General features: G+C 44.2%; 1 protein-coding gene across 2 annotated transcripts in view; it reads right to left on the reverse strand.

Annotated features, from left to right (window-relative positions):
• ALOX5 (arachidonate 5-lipoxygenase) overlaps window positions 1-24,238 on the reverse strand; it is a 36,962-nt gene extending 12,724 nt beyond the window's left edge. Inside the window, exons 1-8 of one of the 2 annotated variants that reach the window (XM_072871265.1) lie at window positions 24,002-24,238; window positions 15,251-15,449; window positions 13,359-13,440; window positions 11,691-11,813; window positions 4,385-4,491; window positions 1,247-1,419; window positions 380-526; window positions 78-281 (exon numbers count right to left, since the gene is read on the reverse strand). In XM_072871265.1, the coding sequence (XP_072727366.1) occupies window positions 78-281; window positions 380-526; window positions 1,247-1,419; window positions 4,385-4,491; window positions 11,691-11,813; window positions 13,359-13,440; window positions 15,251-15,449; window positions 24,002-24,151 (1,185 nt within the window). In that variant the 5' untranslated portion in view covers window positions 24,152-24,238. The remainder of the gene's footprint in view (window positions 1-77; window positions 282-379; window positions 527-1,246; window positions 1,420-4,384; window positions 4,492-11,690; window positions 11,814-13,358; window positions 13,441-15,250; window positions 15,450-24,001) is intronic. The other variant, XM_072871266.1, reaches the window with a different exon arrangement.
• Window positions 24,239-26,321: the final 2,083 nt, after the last annotated feature.

Consider the following 26,321-nt stretch of genomic DNA (forward strand, 5'->3'; position numbering starts at 1 on the left):
CAGGACTTCCTTTTGGTTTATCAAGCTAATGTCATAACCTCCCCGACCCACATACATCCCTTCATGCAAGAACCAACCTTGAAGAGGGGATGCACAGCCGGCAGCTGCCGGAACATAGCTATGCTGAACACCTCCGAGACTAAGTGTGTCCGTAAGAGATGGGTCACTGTCTGGTGGATGTGGAAATCAGATGAGCGAACCCAAATTTTAGCTAGCAGCCAGTCATATGTGGCATCTGAAGGAAGGAATATGGGATTGTCTGGCCCAGGCTTTTGACCAAGCTGAAAGATGCAAAAAGAATACGAAACCCCAAGTCATTCATGTTTAAGATGAGACAACGAGCAATGTGTCGCTTTAAAGACCCTGACAGTAAGCCCACCTGGATTGCAATGGGTACAATTTTATTCTCCAGATTCTTATACAGCAGACAGATGGGTGCAGCCAAGTACTGTATTGTGCACGGGTCTGTTTTGTTGGCATCCACACCATCCAGCAGCTCATAGTCCACAATGAAAATGTTTCCTTGCTGGGGGGGGAAAAAAAGGCATGGTGTGTTTTAATGGAGTGCAAGCAGCAAGGCTTGGAACAAAGGTCAGGAAGTCTCAGCCAGAGGCTAGCTTGTGCCTTGTGGTTACGAGCAGCCACCAGCCTGCCCTTGCTCATGACGGCTCAGGGATGATGCCTTTGAGAGAGCAAGCACCTTTACACAGACTACCTGACTTGTGTCTGCTGAGCCTGACAGTGAGCCTTTCAGCAAAGAGCAACTAAGTACTTGGCATTCATGCAGTGACACTAGGATGCAAACAAGTTTCACACTGCCAGCCGAAGAGACCCCTGTGCTCATCGTGCAAACAAATCAAGGCACCACCCTTGCCAACCCTTCTTCAGCATGTTAGTTCAACTCTGCGGGTGACGAGAGGGCAAAACCCTACCAGGAAAGAGAGAGACCCTTTGCCCCTCTGAGGCAGACGGTCAATCCCAAACCTTTCAGACAAAACCACTGAAAAGGACCCTTCACCTCCTGGTGACATCTCTTTAACTGGACGTGGAGAAAGGCCTGCAGCTCCAGCATAGCAGGAGAAAACAGTCAACAGAAGTGTTGTCAGTCTGCAGAGGCACCCAGCTTTGCCATGACCAACCATACAGCCTGAAGAGAGGAGATGTGGCTGAAGGCAGTTAGAACAGGGTTGGATGTTAGCGGATGTGAGAAGGAACAGATGAAGTCCAACCTCACTCAGAGCCCTACCTTCACTTCCTCCTCCAGGGTCAAGTTCCTCTCCAGACTGCATTCTACCATATCCATAGTCACGGGCAACTTCTTGGGTATCTCTGTGCATCTCCGGATCAGCACAGGATTGCATCCATTCAGGAACTGGTAGCCAAACATAAAGTCTTCCTTCCAGTGCTGCATCACGTATTCTAAAGGAAAAACAAGCCTGCAGCATCAATATCTGCATTGCATCAATATCCTACTGCATTTGAGGATTCCTGCCCACCTTTTGTTGCACTGCACTGCAACTTTGACTACAGAAAATGGCAAGAAAATTATTCAAAAGGTGCCACAGAATTTTTAAAAAAATCACTTAAGTTAAATGGACAATGTAATATTTGCTTCTCACTTTGAGAAGAATTAAATTGATAATAATTTGTTTCTCCATGTACAGAAGCAATGAGGAGTAAAATATTCCACTCCTGTGAAAAATACTCTCTCCATCTGCAGACCACCTTCTCAGGTCTTCCATGATATTTTTCAATCTCACTCTTTAAATTCTCAGGGTATGCAGGACAGAGGGATGAGTCCAAAAAAAGATAGCACAGGCAGGAGAAGGGAAATACAGAGCAATGTGGGTAGGGAAAGAACAGAAGTGGCTGGAGCAGTTCTTTTAGCTGGAGCTGGGTAAGGGGTACCTGGGGAAGGGTTTTGATTTTGGGCTTCTTAGTAAAACTGCTCACTGGTTGTTTTGTTTGGTTAACATTTTTTTTCCTCTCTTTATTTTTCAATTGTTAAAATAAACCCAGATTAACATGTCTTCTTAATAAAATGCTAGTTTCAGGTACTCCGTCTCCTTACTATTACATATGCAGTACTACTGGATGTTTTCCACAATTGCAATTTTCTGTTTCATAATGTAATGTCGCCACTTCAGCCTACAAGTTCAGAGTCAGAAAAAACATGATTAATGTGAAAAATCCCATTGGTGTCTTCAGGGGAAAAATGAAGCAAGTGAAGTTTTCCACTATTGCTTATTTTCAGACAAGGCAGAACTTTTTCTGAGAGCTTGTATTTTTCTACAAAGGGTGAAAGGATGAAAAAGATAGGCCTGAAGGAATGCAGTGATAATTAAAAAAAAAATCTCAAAACTCGCAATGCTTTCTAACAGAGCGGAAAAAAGTTAAGTTTACTTCAAGTTGACATTTACATCATCTCTGTCAATTGCATAATGATTCTGGAGCTGTATCTGAAGTCTACACCAAGCAAAAAATGACTCTTTACCTTGGACAGAAACTGCATGACTGAAAAACACCTTGAACCACCTTCTCCATTGGCCTTGTTTCTGCCAAGGCTTGCAAATAAGCAGATTCAGAGTTGCATTAACATAACTGAGACTGATGCTTAACGTTTAAAACTCATAGAATTGAAGCTTTCCTCATGAGTATGGAAATGTTATCAATGAAATTAATTGTAGATCATATCTAATTCTTGTGTGAAAAGTACTTTAGGAATCAATCTTATTAAATGTAACAAATTGCTGTAATTAGTTTTTAATAGCTCTGGCCACCTTGTGTGCTTTATTTTATACCCGAGACCACAGAAATTACTCTTATGTCTGTTAACTGGTCCTTAGGCAGCCTGAAGGGGAGCAAAACTTCAGAACAGGAGGGAAAAGTATTTTCCTTTGCAGAGTCTGAACAGGATATTCACACACATTTGAGGAGCCACATGCTAACCTATTTATAGTATCTGTGTATCTATTATATCCAATAATACAGTAAAATAAAGTAAAATAATGTAACCATGGGCAATAGTAGAAGGTTGGGTCTGGCTCACAAATCAAAGGCTTCCCAGCCCTGCTTTACAGAAATGACACCATGAACTTCAAAACCCATATCTATTTGCGATTCTTTTTACTGGGTTTTCAAGTAACTGCTAAGATTTCCATATTGAAAAGGGTTAAAGAAAAGAAGTATTTTGTCTTTGATATGTTAATATTACATCAATGGAGTTTTTAACAGTATGAAAGATACTGCAGAAACTGAATGGCCCTGAATACAAAAGTGAAACTCACACTCTTAGAGAAGGATTTTTGTCTTCTAATAAGAAGACGTGAGTATGAAATGGTAAGCACAGCAGGACATTTAATGCAGTATGCACAACTAATTCTGACACATATTTGAAAAGCGATGACATTTTGGATAAATGCCACAAGCCTTTTCAGGCCTAGTTCGCACTGATTTCCAGTAAGAACCACGGTTCCTTGGGTTGTGGTCTGATGACCCATCCTGGCTGCAAGCAGGACCAGGTGAAGAAGTTACAACTCCCAGGTCATTCCCAGCTCTTTGCAACCCATCCCCAGATCTGTTGGCCTAACAGCACAGGCTTTCATGCCTGAAATGAGTTCTGTCAAATTTACCCCTGTTGGGAAAATTTTACCACAGAAAAGCATTTGAGCTGCCCTATGTCATTGACACAAATGGCCCACAAGAACTGACTGAGGGGAGCTTATAGGTGAGATTATGCCAGCAGAACTGAGGCAGTGGTACCCTCCCCATGTTGAGACAGGGTCGAGAAGCTGGGACTCTTAGCAGCAGTGCACCCAGGACTGAGCACATGGCTGGAATGTTAGGCAACAGCCTTTGATCTGGTCTGTGTAAGAGGCAAGAGAGGTCACCCTCATACTTGTGTTTAGTGGAGAACATTTCCAAACGTCCATTTCCAAACTGAAGTGGAACATACACGATCAAACTTTCAAAATGCCTTAACAGCTAATATGCTCTGAAAAGCTATCCCAACTCCCACTAAGCTATCTTTAGGTTTAGATGTGAAATACTTACGAAAATTTGTCCTATGGGACTTGCACATACCTGAAAATACATTTCTAAAAGCCAGAAGGGACTATGATGCCCAACTGGCCTGACCTCCAGTATAGCTAGGGATAGAGAAGGCCACTGAGCAATTCCTGGTAATTTTGGTTTGCGTGCGATCATAGCTTTGCTTTTTAGCTTGTGGGCTGCTGGTGTGATCAGCAGTCTGAGATCACAGTTTATTTATGAAAAAACATGGGAGAGAAGTGCAGGTCAGACACTTCCATCCTAATCAGATACGTACAAGACAACTAATTAGTCATTCTACAATGCAAACATGAGCAAATGCTAATAAACCTACCGGAGATTGTGTTGCTGATTCTGACAAAGATCTTCTCAAAATCTGCAAAATCACTCCAGGAGGACTGGAACATGTGCATGAAACGGTTGACATAAAGATTCTCCATCCTAAAAATAAAACAAACCAAAACATTTCTGAAAAAAATAATCTCCAGCTTCCTCAATGCCCTTCCCCATTCTTTTTCACCCTTTTATATACCTACACACAATAAATTATTCAGTGGTGGAATGTGAGATTGGCCACCCTACAGAATTATATTTGCTGTACCTTTACACACAAGCCTGAAAGGCATCTCAAGGGCCCAGTCCCTGCTATTGCAGTTACTGAACTCCATTCTAGAGTTGTTCTCAGCAGCCTACAATGGCAGTGCTTTAAGACCTATGTCATATAAAAACTATAGTCAGAAAAACTAGTACTTCACACGTCGCCAGTAGTGAGCATCAGCTGAGAGTGCTAAGATCATCATTAGCACCAGTTTAGAAAGGGGTGTGGTGAGACAAAGAGATTGAGTGATTTGCACGAAGTCAGAACAAACACAACTCAGGATCAGTGCAGCCAGTATTCCTAAACAGAGAACAGCTCCTGTAAGTATCTACGTGACCAAGGTCAGACTGGATCCCCACAGGGTGAGGCCTGAGTTTTTGAGAGCTTTCTATTTACTTGAGCTGCTGGTTAAACTTGATGGTCATCTCTAACCTCAGGAACAAAGTCACTTGGTTGCAGACATCACACAAACATGGGGGACTAGGAGCCAGAAACATCTGACTTGAAGTGCTAATTCAGCAAAGTATTCTGTCTACAACACAGTCAAGCAAGTTCACCTTGTATGAGATGACAAGTCCTAAGTTGTTACATAAATGCTAAACTGTTGTTATTAAATAGAAATAATTTATTTTGCCTAGAAAGCAAATAATGAATTTGAAAAAGAAAGTTGGCTTTCCACTAACATTTTAAATGCACAAAGAAAAGCACACACATCACACAAAGATAAGCAGGGCAGATAACGGAGTAAAGAAAGGTCAGAGTGTAGCAGGAAATCCCCCCAAACAGAATTTGAGGGAGGAAGAATCCCAGGAGCGTGGATTTATAATCAGTAAACTTAAACTATAAACAGACTAAGGCACCTTAAAAAGAACTGGATTAGAAGTGGCTGAAGAGGACCAAAAGCCTGGAAAACAGCAAGTGGTAATCCGGAGGAGGGTTCTAGGCTAGCATGACCATAACCCAGACAAAGGAGCTGCTTCTGCACTGAGCCCAAATGGGGTGCATGTAGAATGGACTGTTTCTGCTGCTGCAGATGGCAGTCAAGGTTAAGAGGTGCCTGGAGGCATGTTAGGAAGTAAAACTCAGGCAACTGTCTAGCCTGGAACAGGAGATGACCTCTCCAGAGGTCTCTTCACACCTGAGAGGGACACAGAATGATCATACAAGGATCAAAGGGAGGGTTAACTACTGGGCAGGACTTTCTGTATAGATACTAGGTATCTGAATCACAGATGAACTTCAAGAGAAAGCATGACCATGACCAGAAGTTTAAATGGCTTTAAACAACATAACTCAGTAGCTTGAGAGGAGTTACTTCAGATTGTCTCATTTGAGAGTTTCCACTAAAGGTCCTATAGAGCCTCTGCCCTCTTTCAGAACTGCTTTGAGATTAGGAAACATTAGACACATGAACCAGTATGTACTGCTCCTCTGCTGCCCAGGGTGCTCTTCCTACCTGGGGCTATTAGCCTGATCAAACCAAGCAGTAGGCACAGCACCTGGGGTCTAGTCACAAATCTGCTGTTGTTTGACCCACTGAATGCCAGGCATACATGCATTCTCAGATGTTTCATAGATTGCTTCCTAAAGGAAGCAGTCTTTCACATTTCCTATCTTGGAACAAACTTCCAAAGGACTTAGGAAATAAAAACCTGTTTTCCCCAAGAAATCAAGTACTTCTCAGATGTCTCTGGCACATACTAGAAACCAGAGCAAGGAAAAAATGGCAAAGAGTTGCTTGTAGAACTTCATCTGCCCAAATGCAACACTGGTCCAAAATAGCTATGCAAGCCTGAGTTTCTGGCACAGAATCCAGGGTGAGGGTTTCCGTTTGCTAGATAGCATAGGTCACATTATCACTGGAAACCTTCAGGATTATCGCCGCCTACACATGAGTAATCCTGTAAACTTACAGAATTATCCACTGCTAACAGCATCTAAAGATCCAACCTTGCAACAGCAGAAGGAATCTCTGAGACATACTTCCCTCTTTCTAAGTTCAGTTTTGCATGTCCCAAGCAAAAGGGCTTGCCCCTCCCCTCTTCCACTACTCCCCAAGTCTCATGTAACTCTCACAGCTCTCACATTTTTCCTTAAATGTGCTCCCTGGCCACTGCTACACCTTGCAACTCTACACCTGCCCTTGGATTTCCAAACACACCTCCCTGTCTTCCTTCCTACTGCACTCAAACTGAAGGAAGACCCCATGCCTTCCCCCATGTATCTCTACTCCATTCAGGCAGATAGTTGTCCCAAGCTCCCAAAGCACAAGCTATCCAGGGTAGCTAGATAAGGGCTATCAAACTCATTCTTCAAAGCTTTTCATAGTTCACCCAACCAAAAGCATAGGTCTAGATTTTAATCCAAATGTGCCAGGCAAGCAGCATTGCTGTTCCTTGGAAAAAATCTCTTTTGTGTCATACCAGTCCTCCAGAATGGCTGGCCATCTGCAATAAAGTTTCAGCTTCCTACTTCATGGGGAGGTGCCCTTACAACCAATGACAAAAATAGATGTCCCTGCACTCTGTTGAATTGTTTGCAAGTTTCACTTGGCTGCAACTCAGGATCTCTGACAATATGCCACAGATTGGCAGGATGGGATTGCTAGAAGGGCAATGTAGCCTCCAAATTGGTTATCTCTACTAATGGCAAACCAGTCATCTCTGGCTTTCAGATGCTTTTGCTTCTGCATCACTCAGATCTCCTAATGAGCTGGGAAACAGCTGTTTTGCACTAACACCATGCTAGAAGCAATAGCTCTTGGAAAACACAGGATTTTTAAAAGTTTGGAAAACCACACCATTGCTAGGGTAACAAGAGAAGATCCCAATGACCTTGCATGGGGTTTGTATATTTTCACACCTCTCCTCTTCTCTTAAAGGAGTTATTCCTTGCCTTTTCTGATTGTTTCTTGAAGCTGGGCCAAGAGAAGAGCTGCACAGTGTTTGCTTTCTTCCCTTGCTTGGAACCTCCTCTTGGTTTTGCCACAGGTTTATTCACAACAGCACAACACAACAACTATGATGGGTTTTTCCCCTTTTCAGGATGGCCTCACCCCTGGCTCTGTTCCACGGTGAACAGGTTGTACTGTTGTCCCACCTGATTGAATCTCAGAGCACTTCGCAGATATGCATAGGGTCTCCACCCAGCACTTTCTGGGAGATAAAGAAATTATCAAATTTGATAATTTGATTGTCCTTGTTTCAGCTGGGATAGAGTTAATTTTGTTCCTAGTAGCTAATACAGTGCTGTGTTTTGGATTTAGTATGAGAAGAATGTTGATAACACATTGATGTTTTAGTTGTAGCTAAGTAGTGCTTACATTAGTCAAGGACTTTTCAGCTTCCCGTGCTGTAGTCTAACAGTGTAGTCTAACAGGAGCTGGTGGAAGGGCAGGGCTTACGTAAAGCTGATAAAGGGGATTCAGACTGGAAAGTGGAACGTCTAAACAAGAATTACTTGGGAGTAAAGCACATCCTGGAGAAATATGTAAGCTAATTAAGATGTTTTGGAAACCACCTGAAACAACTAGTAGAAGTGTGATAAGAAGCACCCTCACGCGAACTGTCCTCATTATAATACTAAAAGTCACACCCCTCGAGCTGGAGACCCCGGCCCAAGCAGAGACCCCTCACCTTTGAGCATGCGCAGAATATTAAAGTAGCACTGTAGCTTTAAGTTGAAATAAGAGAAATGTAGACCAATAGCAAACTGCTTTGTGTAATTACTTCTGCATATGCATAACTAGACTGTATAAATACTTGTTGTGGTTTAACCCCAGCCAGCAACTAAGCACCACACAGCCACTCGCTCACTCCCCCCCCGTGGGATGGGGGAGAGAATTAGAAGAGTAAAAGTAAGAAAACTTGAGGGTTGAGATAAAGACAGTCTAATAGGGAAAGCAAAAGCCACGTGCGCAGGCAAAGCAAAACAAGGAATTCATTCACTACTTCCCATCGGCAGGCAGGTGTTCAGCCATCTCCAGGAAAGCAGGGCTCCATCCTGCATAATGGTTACTTGGGAAGACAAACACCATAACTCCAAATGTCCCCTCCTTCCTTCTTCTTCCCCAGCTTTATATACTGAGCATGACGTCATATGGTATGGAATAGCCCTTTGGTCAGTTTGGATCAACTGTCCTGGCTGTGTCCCCTCCCAGCTTCTTGTGTGCCTGGCACAGCATGGGAAGCTGAAAAGTCCTTGACTAGTGTAAATATTACTTAGCAACAACTAAAACATCAGTGTGTTATCAACACTGTTTTCAGCCCAAATCCAAAACATAGCCCCATACTAGCTACTATAAAGAAAATGAACTCTATCCCAGCCAAACCAGCACAATACTGTACCTGTATGACCGAACTTGGAGCTACCACCTAGCACCCATCTCTGCGCAGACATGAAATAAAATACCTCTGCCCTGCGTGTATATTGGCGTCTTGCACACCAGGTAAACGACCTCACACTTGTGGGATGACAATGCTCTGCCAGGTGCACAAAAAACTGGGAGGGGGCACAGGCAAGATAGTTGATCCAAACTGGCCAAAGGGTTTTCCATACCATATGACATCACGCTCAGTATATAAACTGGGGGGAGTTGGCCGGGGGGGCAGCGATCGCTGCTCAGGGACTGGCTGGGCGTCAGTCAGTGGGTGGTGAGCGGTGGCATCACTTTTTTTTTTCCCTGGGTTTTGTTCCCCTCTCTCTCTCTCTTTTGTTGTTTCCCTTTTCATTACAATTTATTATTGTTGTTGTTGTTGTTATATATTTTTTCTTTTTCCCAATTATTAAACTGTTCTTATCTCAACCCACGAGTTTTCTTACTTTTGCTCTTCTGGTTCTCTCCCCCATCCCACCAGGGGGGAGGGTGAGTGAGCGGCTGCGTGGTGCTTGGTTGCCAACTGAAGCTAAACCACGACATTGGTTAATTCAGAGCGAGAACTTAACTTATCAGTTTGCACACAGAGGGAAGATAAACTAAGAATTAGAGACTGGCCATGGTAATCTGGCCTGCATTGTATTAAAGTCCTGACTACAGATCAAGAATGATCTCTTCTGGCCTTATAAAAAAAATGACTTGCCTTTTAAACAACACTATGTAAACTTCCACAGTTTTCTTGGCTTATTTTTCTTGGGGGGGGGGGGGGTGTTATTTATTTTCCCAAATAACTATTTCTGATGGCCATTATCAAGTTCATTATCTGCTGACTAAAAGGTCCCTGCACGGCTGGGTTCTAATACCTGTCTGTGGAAGAGGAACATCAGAGTCCAGGGTTTTCCAAGGACCTATGGTCAAGGCCTCAGATTCTTTAAAACTTCTTAAAGCTTTAAGAATCCACTGAATACTAAAGGGCTGCTTGAGGAATAAAGTATTTCATGAGGTGAGAAGGGACCTCAACTTCTGGCTCATATTAAAGACTAGAGATGTGGTTCTTCGGAAGTCTAAAACACAGGTATAAAGTTGAGGCAATACATGTACCATTGGATAAGCTTGGGGGCAGGAAGCATCTGTCTGTCTTTTGTACCATTAATCTAACTCCTTGTGTGACCCCACAGCCACTTCTCTGGTATAACAGCTAGTATTGCATTAAAAAGCTACAACAGCACGCACTCTACGGCCTGTTCCATCATTCTCCTAACATCCTAGTTTGCACGAGATAGAAAGCTAGAGACCTCTGGTCTTCAAAGCTATTCAGCTGCCTTATTCCAATTAGCTCTGAAAGATCTAGGTCTACCCAGCCATATGTGCTGCAGAAACATACCCATCACTCTGTTCACACCTGCTGGAGATTTATTCTGCTAAAAAAAAAGAAAAAAGATTTGCTGACGTTACAAAGCGTCATTCCATTGTGAAAAACAGATCCTAGTGTGGGGGAGAGCGGAGGGAGGGAGAAATCTACAGCAGAGCTAATATATCCAGAAAAAACACGTGTTCTTTGAAAGCTTCCAATTTTCCAAATTAGAAAATAAGTGGGTAGATTCTCCCAGAACAAGCTATGGGATTTGACTCTGTGTTGGTAGTGAAATTCAGCTGCATACATGTAACACGAAGAATGCTCTGACATGTAAGGTTTCAGTCACCGTCAGTTCCCCAGATGGACTCTGATAAGCAAGTATTCACTGTTATTAGAAGCTGTAAGTTTATCAGTATGGCTGTTAAACTCCCAAGTTCTTACCAACCTATGCTTGATAACATAATCTCCGTCTGATCACCCAAACAACAGGAGGAACACCTTTCCAAAATACAAAGAGACCAGCATATTAACAGAATCGCAGATGTAGAAATTGTGGGTGATCTTGGACCAGCCTTGTCTCATCTCAGACTGATAGTACGGTGGGATCTCTGAGATAGTATGATGTGACCTGGGCGTGTGAGAGACAGCTCAGAAGGGTGCTCACAGGCCAGAGAGGTCCTATTTGCCTCATTAACCCTGTACTATTTCAAAGAGGTCTGCAGGATTGATTATTCAGGCTCATTCAATGGCCAGGACTCCATTTTTTTCAATGACATGACACGTGCAAGTGGGTGGACGGTGACTTTGTTGCCCCAGTCAGATTACACTCAGGTGTGGTTAACTGATGAGCTGCTCAGAACAGCTTTTCTTCAGGAAGATCTCAAGGGTGCATTGATACCATCTTCTTTTGGTATGTAACTGAAAGGCTTAATTATTACAAACCATCAGGGAAGAGAAGTATCTCTAGGGGGCGACTCTAAGAACTAAATCAAAAGCCTAAGGTATCAGGTGCCAATAGTCCTTCTTCCTATGCTTTTCACCAGTGCCTCCTCCATCTGTCTACAGCCAAAACAGCGTCTAATGAGAATGCAGAGGCTCAGTCAGTTCCCAGCGTGAAAAGCTTAAAATACTGATATGTTAAAAAAAAAAAAAAAAAATCCTTCAATTATTTCCTACTTTGATTGACTGCAGATCCAGCTGGGAGGAAAGAATCCAATTCTGAGATTTCAATGAAACCTAAAAGGTGATCAGATCCTTACCCTGCCCCAAAAGAGATTTTGCAAAACTCCTAAAGTTCCACAAACACTTACGCTTTAGAGTAGTTCAGAATGAAGTCAATTCCCTTCTCATTGTCAAACTGGATGTCACGAGGCAGATCACTGTGAGAATGGGCATCGATGCTCAGGGGAAAGCCTGGATGCCACTCCTTCCAGCTGAGAAAACAAGAGCGGTTGGATTAACCATATAACCTTATCAGCATGAGAGCTGTGTCATTCCTTTACCTACACTGCTTCTGTGACTCAACTCTATAAAGTAAATTTGTGGCAGACTCATTTGGGCCAAAAATAGTGACTTATACCACATCAATACCTACCAGTACCCTACAGAATCCTGAAGTACAATGGAAGGCATCTACTTGGCCACCTACCTTCACAAAACTTGAAGTAACTTGATATCTGTGATATTTCCAAACACTTGTCACATATGGTTGAAATTGGCAGTAGCTTCAAATGTATTGGGAGGGTAGCGGACAGAGAGACAGACAGCTGCCCAATGCACACTCATTCTTGGGGCTACATTTTTGCAGAACTGAGATACAGCAGCTAAAAGTACTCAGACATGTATTTAGGTTCCTCCAAAAGGCAACTCTCTGAGAGATGCAGATAGTCTTGATTAAGCTCCTCACAAGAGCCTTACCTTGTAATGGTCACGGCACACACTCTCTGCCATGTATGTGCTTGCACTGTGCCCCATTTTTACTTCAAAACAAAAGAAGGTGATTTGCAAAGAATGCTGTTTCAATGATATTTCCAAATTGCCTGCCACACACAGACTGCATTGTGTGTTATCAGTTATGCATCTGAATTGTAAATAGCTATTTCCCTGGAATTACAAATGGTTTTGCCTTCCTTTTTGCATACGTAAATAAAATTTTGTGCCACACCTCTTTTTGAACTATATTTTTCTCTGTTCTATTTCCCATCATTTGTAAGCAAGATCCTTTCTTAGTCAAATGATATCAACAACACATACACCAAGCCTCAATCCATCACTTCTGAATGGACCCTCTGTCCTTCTGATCCTTACTCTCATGATAAGGAGATATAAGTGCAAGAAACTTTTGTTATTTTAACAGAGAGCACATCTCTAGGAAAAGGAAATGTCTAATGCCTTCTGGAGTCACCCATTGATAAAAGCATTTCCCACTGTGACCTTGATTAGGAAAAAATGTCTATGACAGTAGAAAGGTGCTATCACAACTGTGTTCTGATAGCACATTCCAGTCCACTCAAACAGGGGAGACCTTCCACTGCACCTTGGTGCAGGAAACAACTAAAACTAGCTTGCTGCAGCAGCCAAAAAGCTCCGGTAAGAGCTGACATGTTCAGATCATGTTCCAAAACTGGAGTACTGCTTGTAAAAGGTAAATGAAATCTGCCTTCAAATCTTCCTTGAAAGCACAACTGTGTGCCAGAGGGCCCACACAGAGAGTGTACCACTGAATTCCCACTTAAGCCTTCCAGATAGGCTTATGCGGGATTCAAGTATCTCATAATGCCTCACTTGCACCAGGATGATCATCACTTACAGCGAATTCCATCTAGGTAAAAAAAATGTATGGCCAACATGGTAACTTATGCTTTCTCTTATCTAGCAGTTCAGTAGTTAGAGCAATATGATAATCTGAACATACGCTGCCATACTCTGACCTGATGAGAACAGGCCCTGGACCTTCTGGAGAGCTATGGGAAACTCACCGGTATGTTTTTTGACGGGTCTCGAGCTCTTTGCGTCTGTGCTGCTTGAGAATCTGGGTCTTGTCATCCCGGGGGAGCTTTGCTGTGAAACAGGAGAAAGAGAGAGGGTTATGAGATTCCTTTACCTATCACTGCCCTTGAGAAGGACAGCAAAGTTTCCAAACCTTCAAACTTCTGATCTATACCTTTACAAAATTTCTGTGGGAAATGCTTACAAGATGCAATTTAGTACCTCGAGTAGAAACACAGGTCCCTAGACAATCTGTGGAAGGAGATAAGCTCCTAACTTGGTGCCTCCAAGGGGCAATTAGCTCAAGCTAGGAACATCTGTCTCAACTGTATATAAAACCTGGATTCCTAGTATAGACACTTGCTGTACATATCTAGTGTTAAATGGCCTGAATAGGCTCATGGGAATTAATTTTACATTTCAGTATCTAAGGAAAATTTCATCAATAAGAGAAATCACAACATTGTTCTAGCTAATCTTCTCTGCTAAAACACATCTCCAGGAAACATCTCCTGTCCTCTCTCCTTGAGCTGTGCTCTCCCCTGTCAGCTTAGGGCAATAATCGTATCTTCTTATCATGAGAACAGAAAGAAAAAACAGTGAGGCTGCATTTCCAGACAGCTTGCTCTTCTGACCATGTATTCACTATACCATTAAATAACACAGAGACTTCCTTAGTGAGCAGAGAAAAGGCAAGGCACGTGACTCACTTTACATACACAAATGGGAAGGCAGATAAAGCCAGCAGGAGTTTCATGGAAATAGCTGTTTGGGGTTTGGAGTTCATACAGAAACACATCAGAGGTCATACAACTGATAACATATATGGCTAACGGTTTCCAGCTGGTTGTGTTCAAGTTATCAACAGGGTTTCACTTGCTTTTGTCCTTTACCTCACCATACTCTGAAAACCATGCAAAGCTGCTTTCCATGGAAGTGTTACAGTTGTTATAAATCAAATTACGAAAAATGGGAAGTCCCTCTGGAGACCAAAAATAAACAGACGCATAGTTGTGATTATAGGACAAAAGGCTTCAAATGCGAAATTTCTCAGCCAGGAGTAGCCAAAAACTTAATGGGAAGATAAACATTTATTTCCTACCACCTCATATAGGGTTTCAGCTGTTTTCAGGCACTCGTGCTGCAGACCCCTACAGCAGCCAACCTACCCGAGGAAGCACAGAGGGGAACAAGCAAACATCAGTAACAGATGTCTGCCCCAACCCTGATCACAGCAAATAGGTAGTCAGAGACAGTTAAAACACAAGTTTCAGGTCCAACAGGCCACTCTGAACAGACCACAGAAGTGCTGTAACACTTTTCTCAGTTGGTCACCACTACTTGCATCAGTCACACCCATCTCACCCTGCCTTCTCCTGGACTTGACAGCATGCAAAGAGAAGGGGTGAAAAGTGAAGCTGCTGTTTCAAGTCAGTCCTTGCAGCTGCTGAGCAGCCTACTTTGGCATTTTATTTCACTCTCAAGAAAACAATACAATTTACAAGCAATTAATTGTGGGCCACTTAGGGGCTTAGTATGAAACAAAGATGGGACAGTAATTCTAATTAGATCAAAAGGGCTTCCAACAATGGAGATGTGGAGCAGACAAAAATTTGGCGTTAGGGTCAGCCTTCAAATTGAAGCCAGCGTAAGGACTCTCCCTTGCATGTGCTTCCAAACATACCCAACCCAACTGCCAGTGCCCAGCCCAACAAACTGCTCAGAAAGCAGTCCTAGTCAGCAGGGAAAGCCCATTCCCCAGGATGCAGAAGGGGACTGGCAGTGGGTCTCCATGAGAGAGAGAAGTACATGGGGAAAGGGGAAGGAGAGGTGGAAGAATTCTGGACGTTCTGCAGGAAATCAGGTTTCTTACAGCTCTCACCTCTTCCATCTCGAAGGACAATCTCTTTTTCATCTGTAATCCAACGGTAACATGGGAACTCCAAATAGTCACCCACTGGTGTTTTTACAGTGATATACTTAAGGTACCAGTCATCCTGGTACCAATATTTTCGTTTCTCAATTTTTATTAGCTGAATTTCTCCAAGGTCTTCTTCCACAGTCACATCATAGGAGTCAACCTGCAGAGCAGAATACAGTCAATGATCCACTGCACATGCAGGAAGCACAACCAGCACTACACAAGCGTACCTGGCCTTTCCTGATACGGCATGGGTACAACAGAACTTTCCAGCTTCTGGCGGGTGAGAAAAGGAAGACCTATTATTGGACTGCTATGCAACAGAAAGATGAATAAAAGAACAAACAAGAACATGCAAAACACTCCAGAGATGGAGAAACATTTTTGTATGCAACCTAAAAATGATATTACTCCTTGAAATGTTTGCAAGTCTGAGAAAAATGTGCAGACCATGAAACCATTTACTGCTCTCCTAGCAATAGCTGAAAGAGGTACTGCTAGGGCACATCTGTTCATGCAACTGGAGTGGAAAGATGATCATGAGATTAACACATTGGACTAGGAATCTAAAGGCCTGTGTGTATTAGTCATATGTGCTTCAGAATAAGGACAGTATCCAGATCACCTAAATCCCCTTTGTCTTGTGCTTCCTCTGTCTGGTCTTCTTCAGTTCTGCATTTTTACAGTGAGGACAATGGTACATTTTGAGAGCACATCTAGAGCACAAGTCTTATGAGGAGCAGCTGAGGGAACTGGGGTTGTTTAGCCTGGAGAAAAGGAGGCTGAGGGGAGACCTTATTGCTCTCTACAACTACCTGAAAGGAGGGTGTAGAGAGGTGGGGGTCGGTCTCTTCTCCCACGTAACAAGTGATAGGACAAGAGGAAATGGCCTCAAGTTGCACCAGGGGAGGTTTAGATTGGATATTAGGAAATTTTACTTCACTGAAAGGGTTGTCAAGCATTGGAACAGGCTGCCCAGAGAAGTGGTTGAGTCGCTATCCCTGGAGGCATGTAAAAGATGTTTGGATGAGGTGCTTATGGACATGGTGTAGTGGTGGACTTGGCAGTGTAGGTTTACGGTTGGACTTGATGATCTTAAAGGTCTTTTCCAACCTATACAATTCTGTGATTCTGTGATTCTGTGATTCTGTGATTTTATGTTTGTACAGCTCAGATCTGGACGATGATAAATTTTATGTTTGTATGGCTCAGATGTACAAAGGAATTTAAGTAGCTAACTGAAAACAAGCTTCACAAGAACCCCATCTAGCTCTGGAGACACTTCATTCTTTCACAGAAAACAAGCCAGCATGTGGAAACGTGGTTTAGCTCCTTCCTTAGTTTGGCATTAACTCAAAGGCCTGACTCCTGCAACACAGAGGGACCTCAGCCCAGACTTGCACAGTAGCTAGTCTGTTTAGTCTTTTCCCATGCTAAGGGTCTGGTCACAGGGTCTTTGCACTGAGCTGGTACTGAAGTCTAGGACCACCCATACCTGCTCCTTCAGAAGTGCCCTCATCAGCGGCCTACAGGGACAGGCCCCTGAAACCCTGAGTTATTGGCCATGCAATGATCCTGGTAAGGAGCAGATGAGTCCTGGTGCTGCCCCTACACCCAGCTTTGCTGAGGTGCGAGGGCTGCAGCTCTGAACCTGGTCAGGCTGAGGAAGCGACTGAATATCACGCTTTCCCTTTCCTGATGACCGCTATAGCAGGGCTACAAAAGAAGGAGCAGTGAACATTTTCTTCTCCTTCTGTTTGAATTACAATGGCTTCAACTACCAAGCTCAGCATTTTTTCCATGTGGTAGGCCTGTTCTCAGCCCACATATATGATTGGCCTCTCAGGGCTTCACCATCTTGAAATGGATGTGGAGCCGCTTGGCCCACCAGGACGAGTGTATCTGTGAGCACATGTAATAGCAAACCTCAGCTGCTAAGTGCTCTAGCTGCTGAGGTGTGATGAGTGGCCGCACTGAAGGCCACAGAGAACTAGTTACCTAGACACAACAAGATGACTTTGGCCACCAAGGTTCACTGTGTAAATCGCCTCTCCCACAACACTGCTTTCAGTGCCGCAGCTACATGGCCAGGCCTGGGAGAAGGACAGTTGTGGACATGGTGCTCCCCTCAGCACTTCTTGCCCATGCTAAGCACCCCCCACTCAGCACAACGGCTGTTATGAATGCTGCCTTAATTGCCTTGCTAAATTGCCCAACAGATTTAGGACAGTGAACTCCAAAGATGGGTACTGCAGTCCCCTCATGGGGCTAACTTCTCAGGGACGCATGCAGTCTCTTACTGCATGTACAGACAGCACTCAGCAAATGACAGTTCTGGTGGCACTTGCACTATTAGGCAATACCAGCATAGGAAGAAATGAGTAATCATTTCAAATATGACCAGTAAGACACCATGTGGTGCTAGGCGATTCAGGAGAACAGGAACTGACTCTCACTTTCCAAGACTGTAAAAGCTCAGGCAAACGGGAGTAGCCAAGTGCTTATGGTAACAAAGCTGAATTGGCTATGGCAACCATGGGAGCAGCAGCCAAAGCCTACTCTGCTCAGATGATCCTGCTAAGCTTCATGTGGTTGCAAGTAGAGGCTTCATTCTCTTGTGGTTTTTCGCAACACAGTCAACAATCTCAGAAACCAACCAGCTGCTGGTATCAAAAGGTTGAGGTACTGCATTGACATGCTGCAGCGCCTGTAGAGACTCACCTGCCTGTGTGAGCTTTGTCATTAGGCTCCTGACCTAGACACCACGCTCTGCTTGTTCTTTTCAGGAGCACTTTCTTAGCCTTCCCCAGGCATTTGATATATGCCCATTGTTACTGTCTTACTTGCTAGGGAAAGGCTAATTCACATAAGGACCAAAACTGAAAAGCAAAGAAAGATTAAATTCCAGACAGGAGAAAGGAGGGAAAAAAAAGCAATTTTTAAATGCCTCCAGATGGCACGTATTTCAACTGTTACAAAAGAAAGATTCATAGCAACTTGCACCCACATGATTGGAAGAACACACATAAGAAGGATCCCTTGGCATCCCTTCCTCTCCCATTTTAACCCAAGTTTCCAACATTATTGATGCAAAGTACTCTTTTCTATGAGCTATCCATGAATTACCAGCTGTGATGATCATTTTGGGATGAAGACATCTATCCGTCCACCAAAGTTTGGGATGACAGACCTCATTTCTCTCATAACCTATTACATAAAAATACCAGCTTTCATAAAGTTTGTCACATCTAATTGATTCATAGAAGCCAGAGAAAAATAAAAAACCCTTTAGGCTTTGAAGTCCATCCTGCAGACAATGAAACATTGTCCTTGCCTGTCTTTCCCCGAAGATGTTCTTCAATCAACTTTGAAACTGTCAGGCCATGATTGCTACACACATATGAGGCTGTTTCATACTAACAAGGATATTGGAATTTCTTCTAATATGCAGCCTAATATAATTTTAGGCTCAAGTATTTAAAATGGGCATGGATGGTGCTTATTTTGATTTGCTGAGACTTAACAGACTAATCTTAGTCTGAGCTATATTCTCGCCATGCTTATTAAAGCAAAAGACATTGAACTGTTTCTTTCAAAAAGGAAGCCCATCATGTCTTAAATAAAAATTTGCAATGTTTATGTCAATAGCACACCCATACACACCAGGTGGTAACAAAGTGCTTCACAAATAGCACGGCGGTCCTTGGCAAGCTTTGGATGACAGCATCTGTCTGCTACGATGTGAGCTGAGAGATGAAAATCACAGAGCTGAGATTTCAACAAACATATTAAAATGATGCTTGTCACTTTTCCTTGCATCTCCATAGCAGAAAAGAAATAGTTCTTTCTGTAGAGCCAATAAATACACTAATTTTAAACATTTTTTCAAAGTTTATGTTGCTGACTCTTTAACCCCTCCACCCCCCCACACCTTCCCAGAACAGCTAAAAGGATAACGTGTAAAGGTAAATTCATTCACTTGATGATTCATTATTTTGAACCAGCTGTGGAGACTGAAAAATGTTGAATGGCTTTTCTCAGAAATCACATTAATAGTGCCTGGAGCCACAACTGTGATGGTCAGTGACCGCAGGACATAACCATGTGCTCCTGGCTAAGTGAATGGAGATTCGTCCCTCCCACAATGCTGGTTTCAAACACCACCCTGACCTTTGCCTATCACCCCACGTCCAATATTCTCATCTTCACTCTTGTCAATTGGCACAAAGAATTCTGGATGATGCCTAGAAAATGTAGATAACATGCTCAGATTGTTTCCCACTCTTCAAATCTTCTTTCCAGAAATAGGTAGCACTTGAACCATTTCTATTGCATATTCATTTCCCTGCAACTCCTGGTTTTCTCAATAAAAACAGTGTCAATAAGCTCTTTAACAGGCTCAGGTTTCGCACTGAGTCAGTACTTCTGCAATTTCGTATGTCTTTCCAGGACCAGACGGCATTTTGCAGAAGAGTCCCTCGTCACAGGCTGTCATACCATGCATCTCAAACTCAGCCACTTCCTGCTTGTGCACCTCCTTCATGCAATTACAACACAAAATGAATTCTCTCTTTCAATTTTACCATGATCTTGTTGCATTTGGCAGTCAGGAGCTGGAAGTAGCCACCTTGCAGAGACACAGTCCAAACGAATCCACAAACCTATGTGAATTATTACCCATTTGTGCTCATCATTATCAAGGGAATTTAAACATGTAAAGACTAATGCAATAACCTACAGAAGCAAATGATAAACTGCATCTGGAGCACATTTGCTTTGTATTCAGCTACTTGGGATTTTTATGCTCCAGCTTCTCACTCATTTCCAGTTCCAGGGCTAGTTGTGTACAGTGGAAGAATAAAGTGACCAAAGACACTGTCTGGATAGGGGAAATGTCCTGCATTATTTTTAGCACGAAATAGTGGAAAAGCACGTTTAGTCCTCATGAAAACCCATTGCTGTCAAGTGATTAGTATGGTACAGAAAGTCTGAAATTAGTCTTATTTTCTCATCAACGCCTTATAGCCCAAGATACTTGACTATCCTTTTTTTAATTCATCTCTTGCTAACAAGTTAATTTTTAAAAAATCCTCATTTACATGTATATATTTCTATAGTTCTTATAATGTCACACCTATATATATATCTATCTAAGATTTAAATTAAAGAGCAATGATGTGAATCAGATCCAAAGTTGATAGAAATGTCACACTGACAGCCAATCTTTGGAAGAAACTCATTCCTCTGGTAACAATCTCTTTGCTAATGTTACAAGAGCCCTAAAACAGTTGCACAAGTCACTGTCGATGTAATGCAAAAAGGACATTCAATTAGCCTAAATGTTCCTGAAGGTTTTTAATCTTTTTACGAGCATCACAGTTCCCATTTTAATGGCATTTCTGAAAGTGAGGGTTCCCTCCTAGATGTCTCACCCAGCTCTTGCTGCCTCCAAGCCAGCAACGCCATGGGCTCACCTGAGATGACAATTTTGCTATGGCAGTAAATGTGTGTCAAGTTACAAAGATGGTACAAGGTCCACGTAAGAATTGACAGTTGGTTGCTCAAGGTTTCTGTGGCATTTGTTGTACGAGGTCTCCTGGTAAACACATGGCATCCCTGATGACAGCACGGTGAGCCAGAGATGCCAGGAATTTCACACAGTTTGAGTTCAGAGTGAGAGAACAGAATTAATGAAGACTATTGGACTGTCCAAACTCCTGTAGCATCCTGTTCAAGCAATTTAATCTCAGGCAAAACCAAAGCTCTTTCTTTTTGAGGAGAGACTCTTACTGACTAGCCTAATATTGCAAAAAGGATGACGCGGACAACCCCTCTTTCTAAAAGCCCAAACCTCTAAGTGGAAAGAACTGTATTTCCCTTCTGGAAATACTTGTGAGTGCATTTCTTTCAACAAAAGCAAAAAGCAGATGAAGGGGTAACAGGAAGAAAACAGAGAACTGAGTGACACCATAACACTTGCTTTGAAATCACTCAGCACCAACACGAACTTACTCAAAAGACATTGAGTAAAGAAAAGCAGCTATGGCTTTCTACATCACCTGTGTCCAGTACTTCGAGTAAGTCAGACAAAAACTACAACTGAGCTACCATTGTGCAAATTCCTTCAGGTTTTTCCACGTCCCTTTCCCTCAATCAACATTTGGCATGCAAATCTCCTACTCAGAACTGGCCCAAGCCCTCATTGATCATATCTAGTAATATGCACAATTTGCATTAATTCAAACGAAGACATTACCAGGATAATGGAACTACAGAGCCTGGCCCAAGGTTTAGAAAAGAAACTGGAAAGTAGACAAAGCCTTACAAGATAATACTGTAAAGTTCTGGTCATTCACTGAAAAAGTGCATGTTTTTGCAAATATGTTCACAATTGAATTGCTTTGCAGAAAAAGAAAATTATAGAGATGCTATTGAAAGACACACTAAAGGCATAACTGTGAAACCAGTTGCTACATTTTACAAACCAACCAACCTGAAAGTCTTTTGGCCTGCTCCAGTTTTATTTTTTTGGTTCTGCATTGGTATTTTTCTTTTCTTTCCTTCTTTCTTTGCACAACATATTACTAAGACTCACAGTGTTTTGGGCACAATGTTACCTGAACAGGTGCCTCGAGAAACACACTGCACTCCCCAAGAAAACATCCTCGACAACAAAACTTAGCACATGGTACTGCAAGTGTCCAATGAGCCAGACACTTTATGGAACACAGTTATTCTGATTCTCCACAATAAATACATGTTGAAAAAACTGACTGCATATTTGTAGTATCAAACACATAACAATTAACAGAAAAAATTAATTTTGATAGGAGAAAAAGTCCTAATCTGGATTTAGTCAAGAACCTTTTCACTTGGAAACAAGTTTGACAAAAAAAAAAGAGATAGTCCCTGCCTCAGAAAGCTTACTTAGCTAACAACGCATTTTATATAAAATGCTAGGACCCAGGTGAAGACTTTCAAATGTGCCTAAAAGCTACCTTCCCGAGGAGATGTAAGTACTCCCTTTAGGTGCACACATTCGCTGCTGTAAGTGCTACTAACATCCACAAACCTCGTTCATTGCTTCCACACCCAGTGGGGTCCAACGCTTGCAGGTACCTCTGCTCCTGCTGGACCTGGGCCTGCAGCAGTTCAAGAGTTGGTGCTGAGGATATACTTAACGCTCACATCATGGCATTTTCTCCCTGTGACAGGATCCAACCCAATCGGATGTTCAGAGTACTACCAGGCTCTCCATCACAGCCATTTCTCAAAGACAGTGAAACCCTCTTTTGTAGCCCCAAGATAAGAGCAAACTACCTGGTTGCTGGAGACCCTGGTGTTTACCTCCTCAGCTGGGCAGGGCTCAGCCCTCCTGGGAAAGCACCCTAACCCTAAGTTTGCAGGACAGTCTGAGGTCTTCTTCAACCTCTCTTGCTAATGTTGTCAAGCTTCGCTTAAAATATGTGACTGTTCACCGGATAAGAGAGAAAGAATGACTGGATGTCCATTTGAGAGATTCAGATAGCAAGGTTCTAAGCTAATGAATGTTTAATCATGAAGAAAAGTAACTGCAACAGCAGTGGCTGCTAAGTCCCCACACCTGAATTTGCTAGAGCATCTCCTCAGAACATCAGCTATAAATATCTGGGGACCATTATCTACACATGCCACCAACACTTATTCAAAATGCTGACTTCTGTTAACCATATCTGAGATGTCTAATGCAGAAGAGACCAGCTACCTAACTTAGGCCGTGAACCCCACGATTAAAGAAACACATCTTAAGGCAAAGCAGCACCATGACAGTGAAGTCTCACGTGTATATGCAGCGGTAGGTCTCATTTCCGAAGTGACTCACGAGGACTTCGTTAAAACTTTCAAAGTTGCTTAAATCTCATCAGACCTTTTGGAAACTGTGAGTTAGGTTTCCAAATAAAATATGCATTTTGGGAGGGGAAAAAAAATTACCTGAGCCTATTATTTTCATAGTGGACAATAAGCAGATAAATAAATGCCATTCTAAAACAGTGCTCAGAGTATAAGCGATTACAGATGGATAGCCAGGATACCGTGATAAGACCACAGAGAGGACAGGGCACAATACACGGCAAAAATCAAGGTTAGAAATAATAGCATAGCTGATAGCCAAGTCCCAGCTCCATTCTCACACTTGCACGTTGATGCTGTTTTCCAGCGTTCACTGAAGTTGCCCTACACATTTCCCTTGGCAGGCATCACGATTCCCACTGAAAGCTCTTATCTCTTTGTTTAATTCCTTGGAGATATCAGGGCTCCGACAACTAGTAAATACTGACCCTAAACATCAGCTATCAACAGGAAGCACACAATTTTGTTTTAGTATGTCTAAGGAAAATACGAGTAAATCTGAAAGCCCATTGTAAGCCAAAACCAACCCATCTTTCCCCACAGCCTGGGCTAACTCCCGGACAGGGATGCGAATGACGGGCGGCCGGCGATGGCAGCAGGCACCTCGCTCCCGGTGTCCCGCTCCGGAGGCACCGGCACACGGGGACGAGAGTTTAAAAAAGCCCAGCCCTGCCGCAGTCCCTCGGGGCGCCGGCCCGGGCAGCCGCCGAGGCGCAGCAGGCGGCTCCACCGCCCCCGGCCCGGCGGCTCCGGCCCGGCCGCCGCGAAGGAAGGTGCGCGGCGGAGCCCCTCGGACCCGGCCGGGGCGGCGGCCCGACTCACCGCGCCGCGCTCGAAGTCGTTGTAGAAGGGTTTGTCCAGGAGGTGCCTCTCGCTGCAGCCCGCCGTGCCCTCCAGGCTCAGGTACACGTAGTCGTCGGTGCCCGCGAACCACTGGCTGCCCGTGGCCACCGTGACGGTGTAGGACGGCATGGTCCCACCGGCGCGGCGCGGCTCGGCTCGGCTCGGCTCGGCTCAGCTCTGCACGGCCCCACCGACCCGACCCGACCCGACCGGCCGCTGCTGAGCCGCGTTCCTGCCCTAGCCCGGACGCTACCCAGAGCCGCCGCCTCCGCCTCCTCCTCCTCCTCCTCCTCCGCCACCGCACACCGCGGCTCGGCCCTGCCCCGGCGCCCGCACACGTACGCCGGTAGCCTGCACAGCCCTCACGGCAGCCCTCCCGAGACCCCCAGGCAGCCTGTGCTGCGCAGCTGCCCGCGCTCCGCACTGCACCCCTGTCCCGGCACTGCTACCCTGCAGTGCACCCCTGTCCCGGCACAGCTACCCTGCACTGCGCCCCTGTCCCGGCACAGCTACCCTGCACTGCGCCCCTGTCCCGGCACAACCACCCTGCCACCCTGCGCTGCAGCCCCGTCCCACACCCTGCACACAGCCCTCACAGCGCACCTGCCCTCCGACTCTGAACCAGCTCCACGCCAGCACACTTTACGCAGCCCTGCTGCGCACAGCACTTTCCTCTTGATATCCTTCCCCTGTTGTTGCACAATCCAACACAGTGCTCAGAGCTCGCAGCACGCAGCACACTGCTCTGCAGAGCAGTCCTGCTCCGGCCACGCACAGCTGTGCACAGTCCTGGACAGCTCACCTGCACACAGCTCGGTGTGCTTCACCACCTCTACACTTACAGGATTTCAGCCATGCACCCTCAAACTGCTCTGCATTCTGTAACCTCACTTCCTAATCACCCCAGTTTGCAGGCATACACAGTCTTCTGTGCCCAAACCTTACACGTGTACTACACCAACTCAATACACTACCACAATCTGCCCCCACGTGTATACTGCATATATCCCATTCTCTTTATCGTCCAGAGTTACTCAGTCTATACTCACACCATACTGCACCCTCATTATATACATCAAATCTACACATCCATGTACAACTAACCCTTTTCTCAGGTCTAGACCCCCATATGTACTATTGCTGGCATGCTTTATTCCCTGCATTCCTCTAAGCTTCTCAAACACCCTGTTGTCTTTGCACAACCGTGTGTAACACTAACTGCCAGCATATCTACACATCAGAGCTATACATATGCAACCAACCCCCCATTTCCACGAAGCGCTCTAAAAATCCCACAATTTCACAGTCCCTACCCTGAGTATACCAAGCACCAAATACCTGCTATCATTAAGATGCTATCATTAAGACAGCAGAAGAGCTGGCTGTGTTTCTTCCACAGTGCAGCCTAGCCTGGAGAAAATAACCCCATAGCAGTGACACTGCACACTTGGCACTTAGGCACTAAGACCACTAATGCTATTCTCCTGCATTTTCATCAGGCAACCAAATATCACATGCTGTCACCCCTGTTACCTCACTGATGATCTTCCTTCATGCTGCAGCCAGCAGCAGCTCCATGATACTGTGCTGAAAGGAGCCAGGTTGGGGCTTTTGCAGATCCCAGTGTCCTTCCACCATTGCTCTTTGACCAGACCGAGCTCCTTGTTTCCTCGCTGTCAAGCAGTTTGCCTGGCTGGTCTCTGTGCTTTTGTGAATTTCTAGTGACAGGTACACAGGGCAAGCTAAATTAAAACCACCTCAGAAGTGCTTTACTCATGGTACACTTGCACCTCAGGTGCTGTGCTCACATCACCTCATACGCTAACCAATTCAGTCATACTTTGGTAGCACTTTCAGTCTGAGGCACTCGCTACACATAGTCTGTCTCCTCACATGTGAAGCTGGGTGGGCATAATCAGCCACCAACCTTCAAACACAGAGGAAGACAGCGATTAAAGTAAACAGTTAGAAGTTATTGCTGGCTCTGCCTGCTTCTGTTCTGGCAAGCTCCGTTGCCAAGTGCCTCGTGCCTCACTCCAGCATGGCCACTGCATCTTGGACTGCTGGGCAACACCGCAAGATAAGCTTCCGGAGTCCCTGCTTCAGCTTCTAAAATTGCAGCTACCCAAGATGCGTTGTAGCCTGTCTTACTTAGGCACCAGTCTTACGCACCATGGCCAGTGGTGGCCACACAGCAACGCGGACAGCCTGCGATGCCCTGGAAAGGCTCCTGTTCTTCTTTCACAGAAGTGTGATGCTACTGGGCTACACCCACCCAGACAAGTCAGGGAAGGTCTCC

This window comes from Ciconia boyciana, chromosome 8 (genome assembly GCF_034638445.1).
Source record: "Ciconia boyciana chromosome 8, ASM3463844v1, whole genome shotgun sequence".
Taxonomy (NCBI): domain Eukaryota; kingdom Metazoa; phylum Chordata; class Aves; order Ciconiiformes; family Ciconiidae; genus Ciconia; species Ciconia boyciana.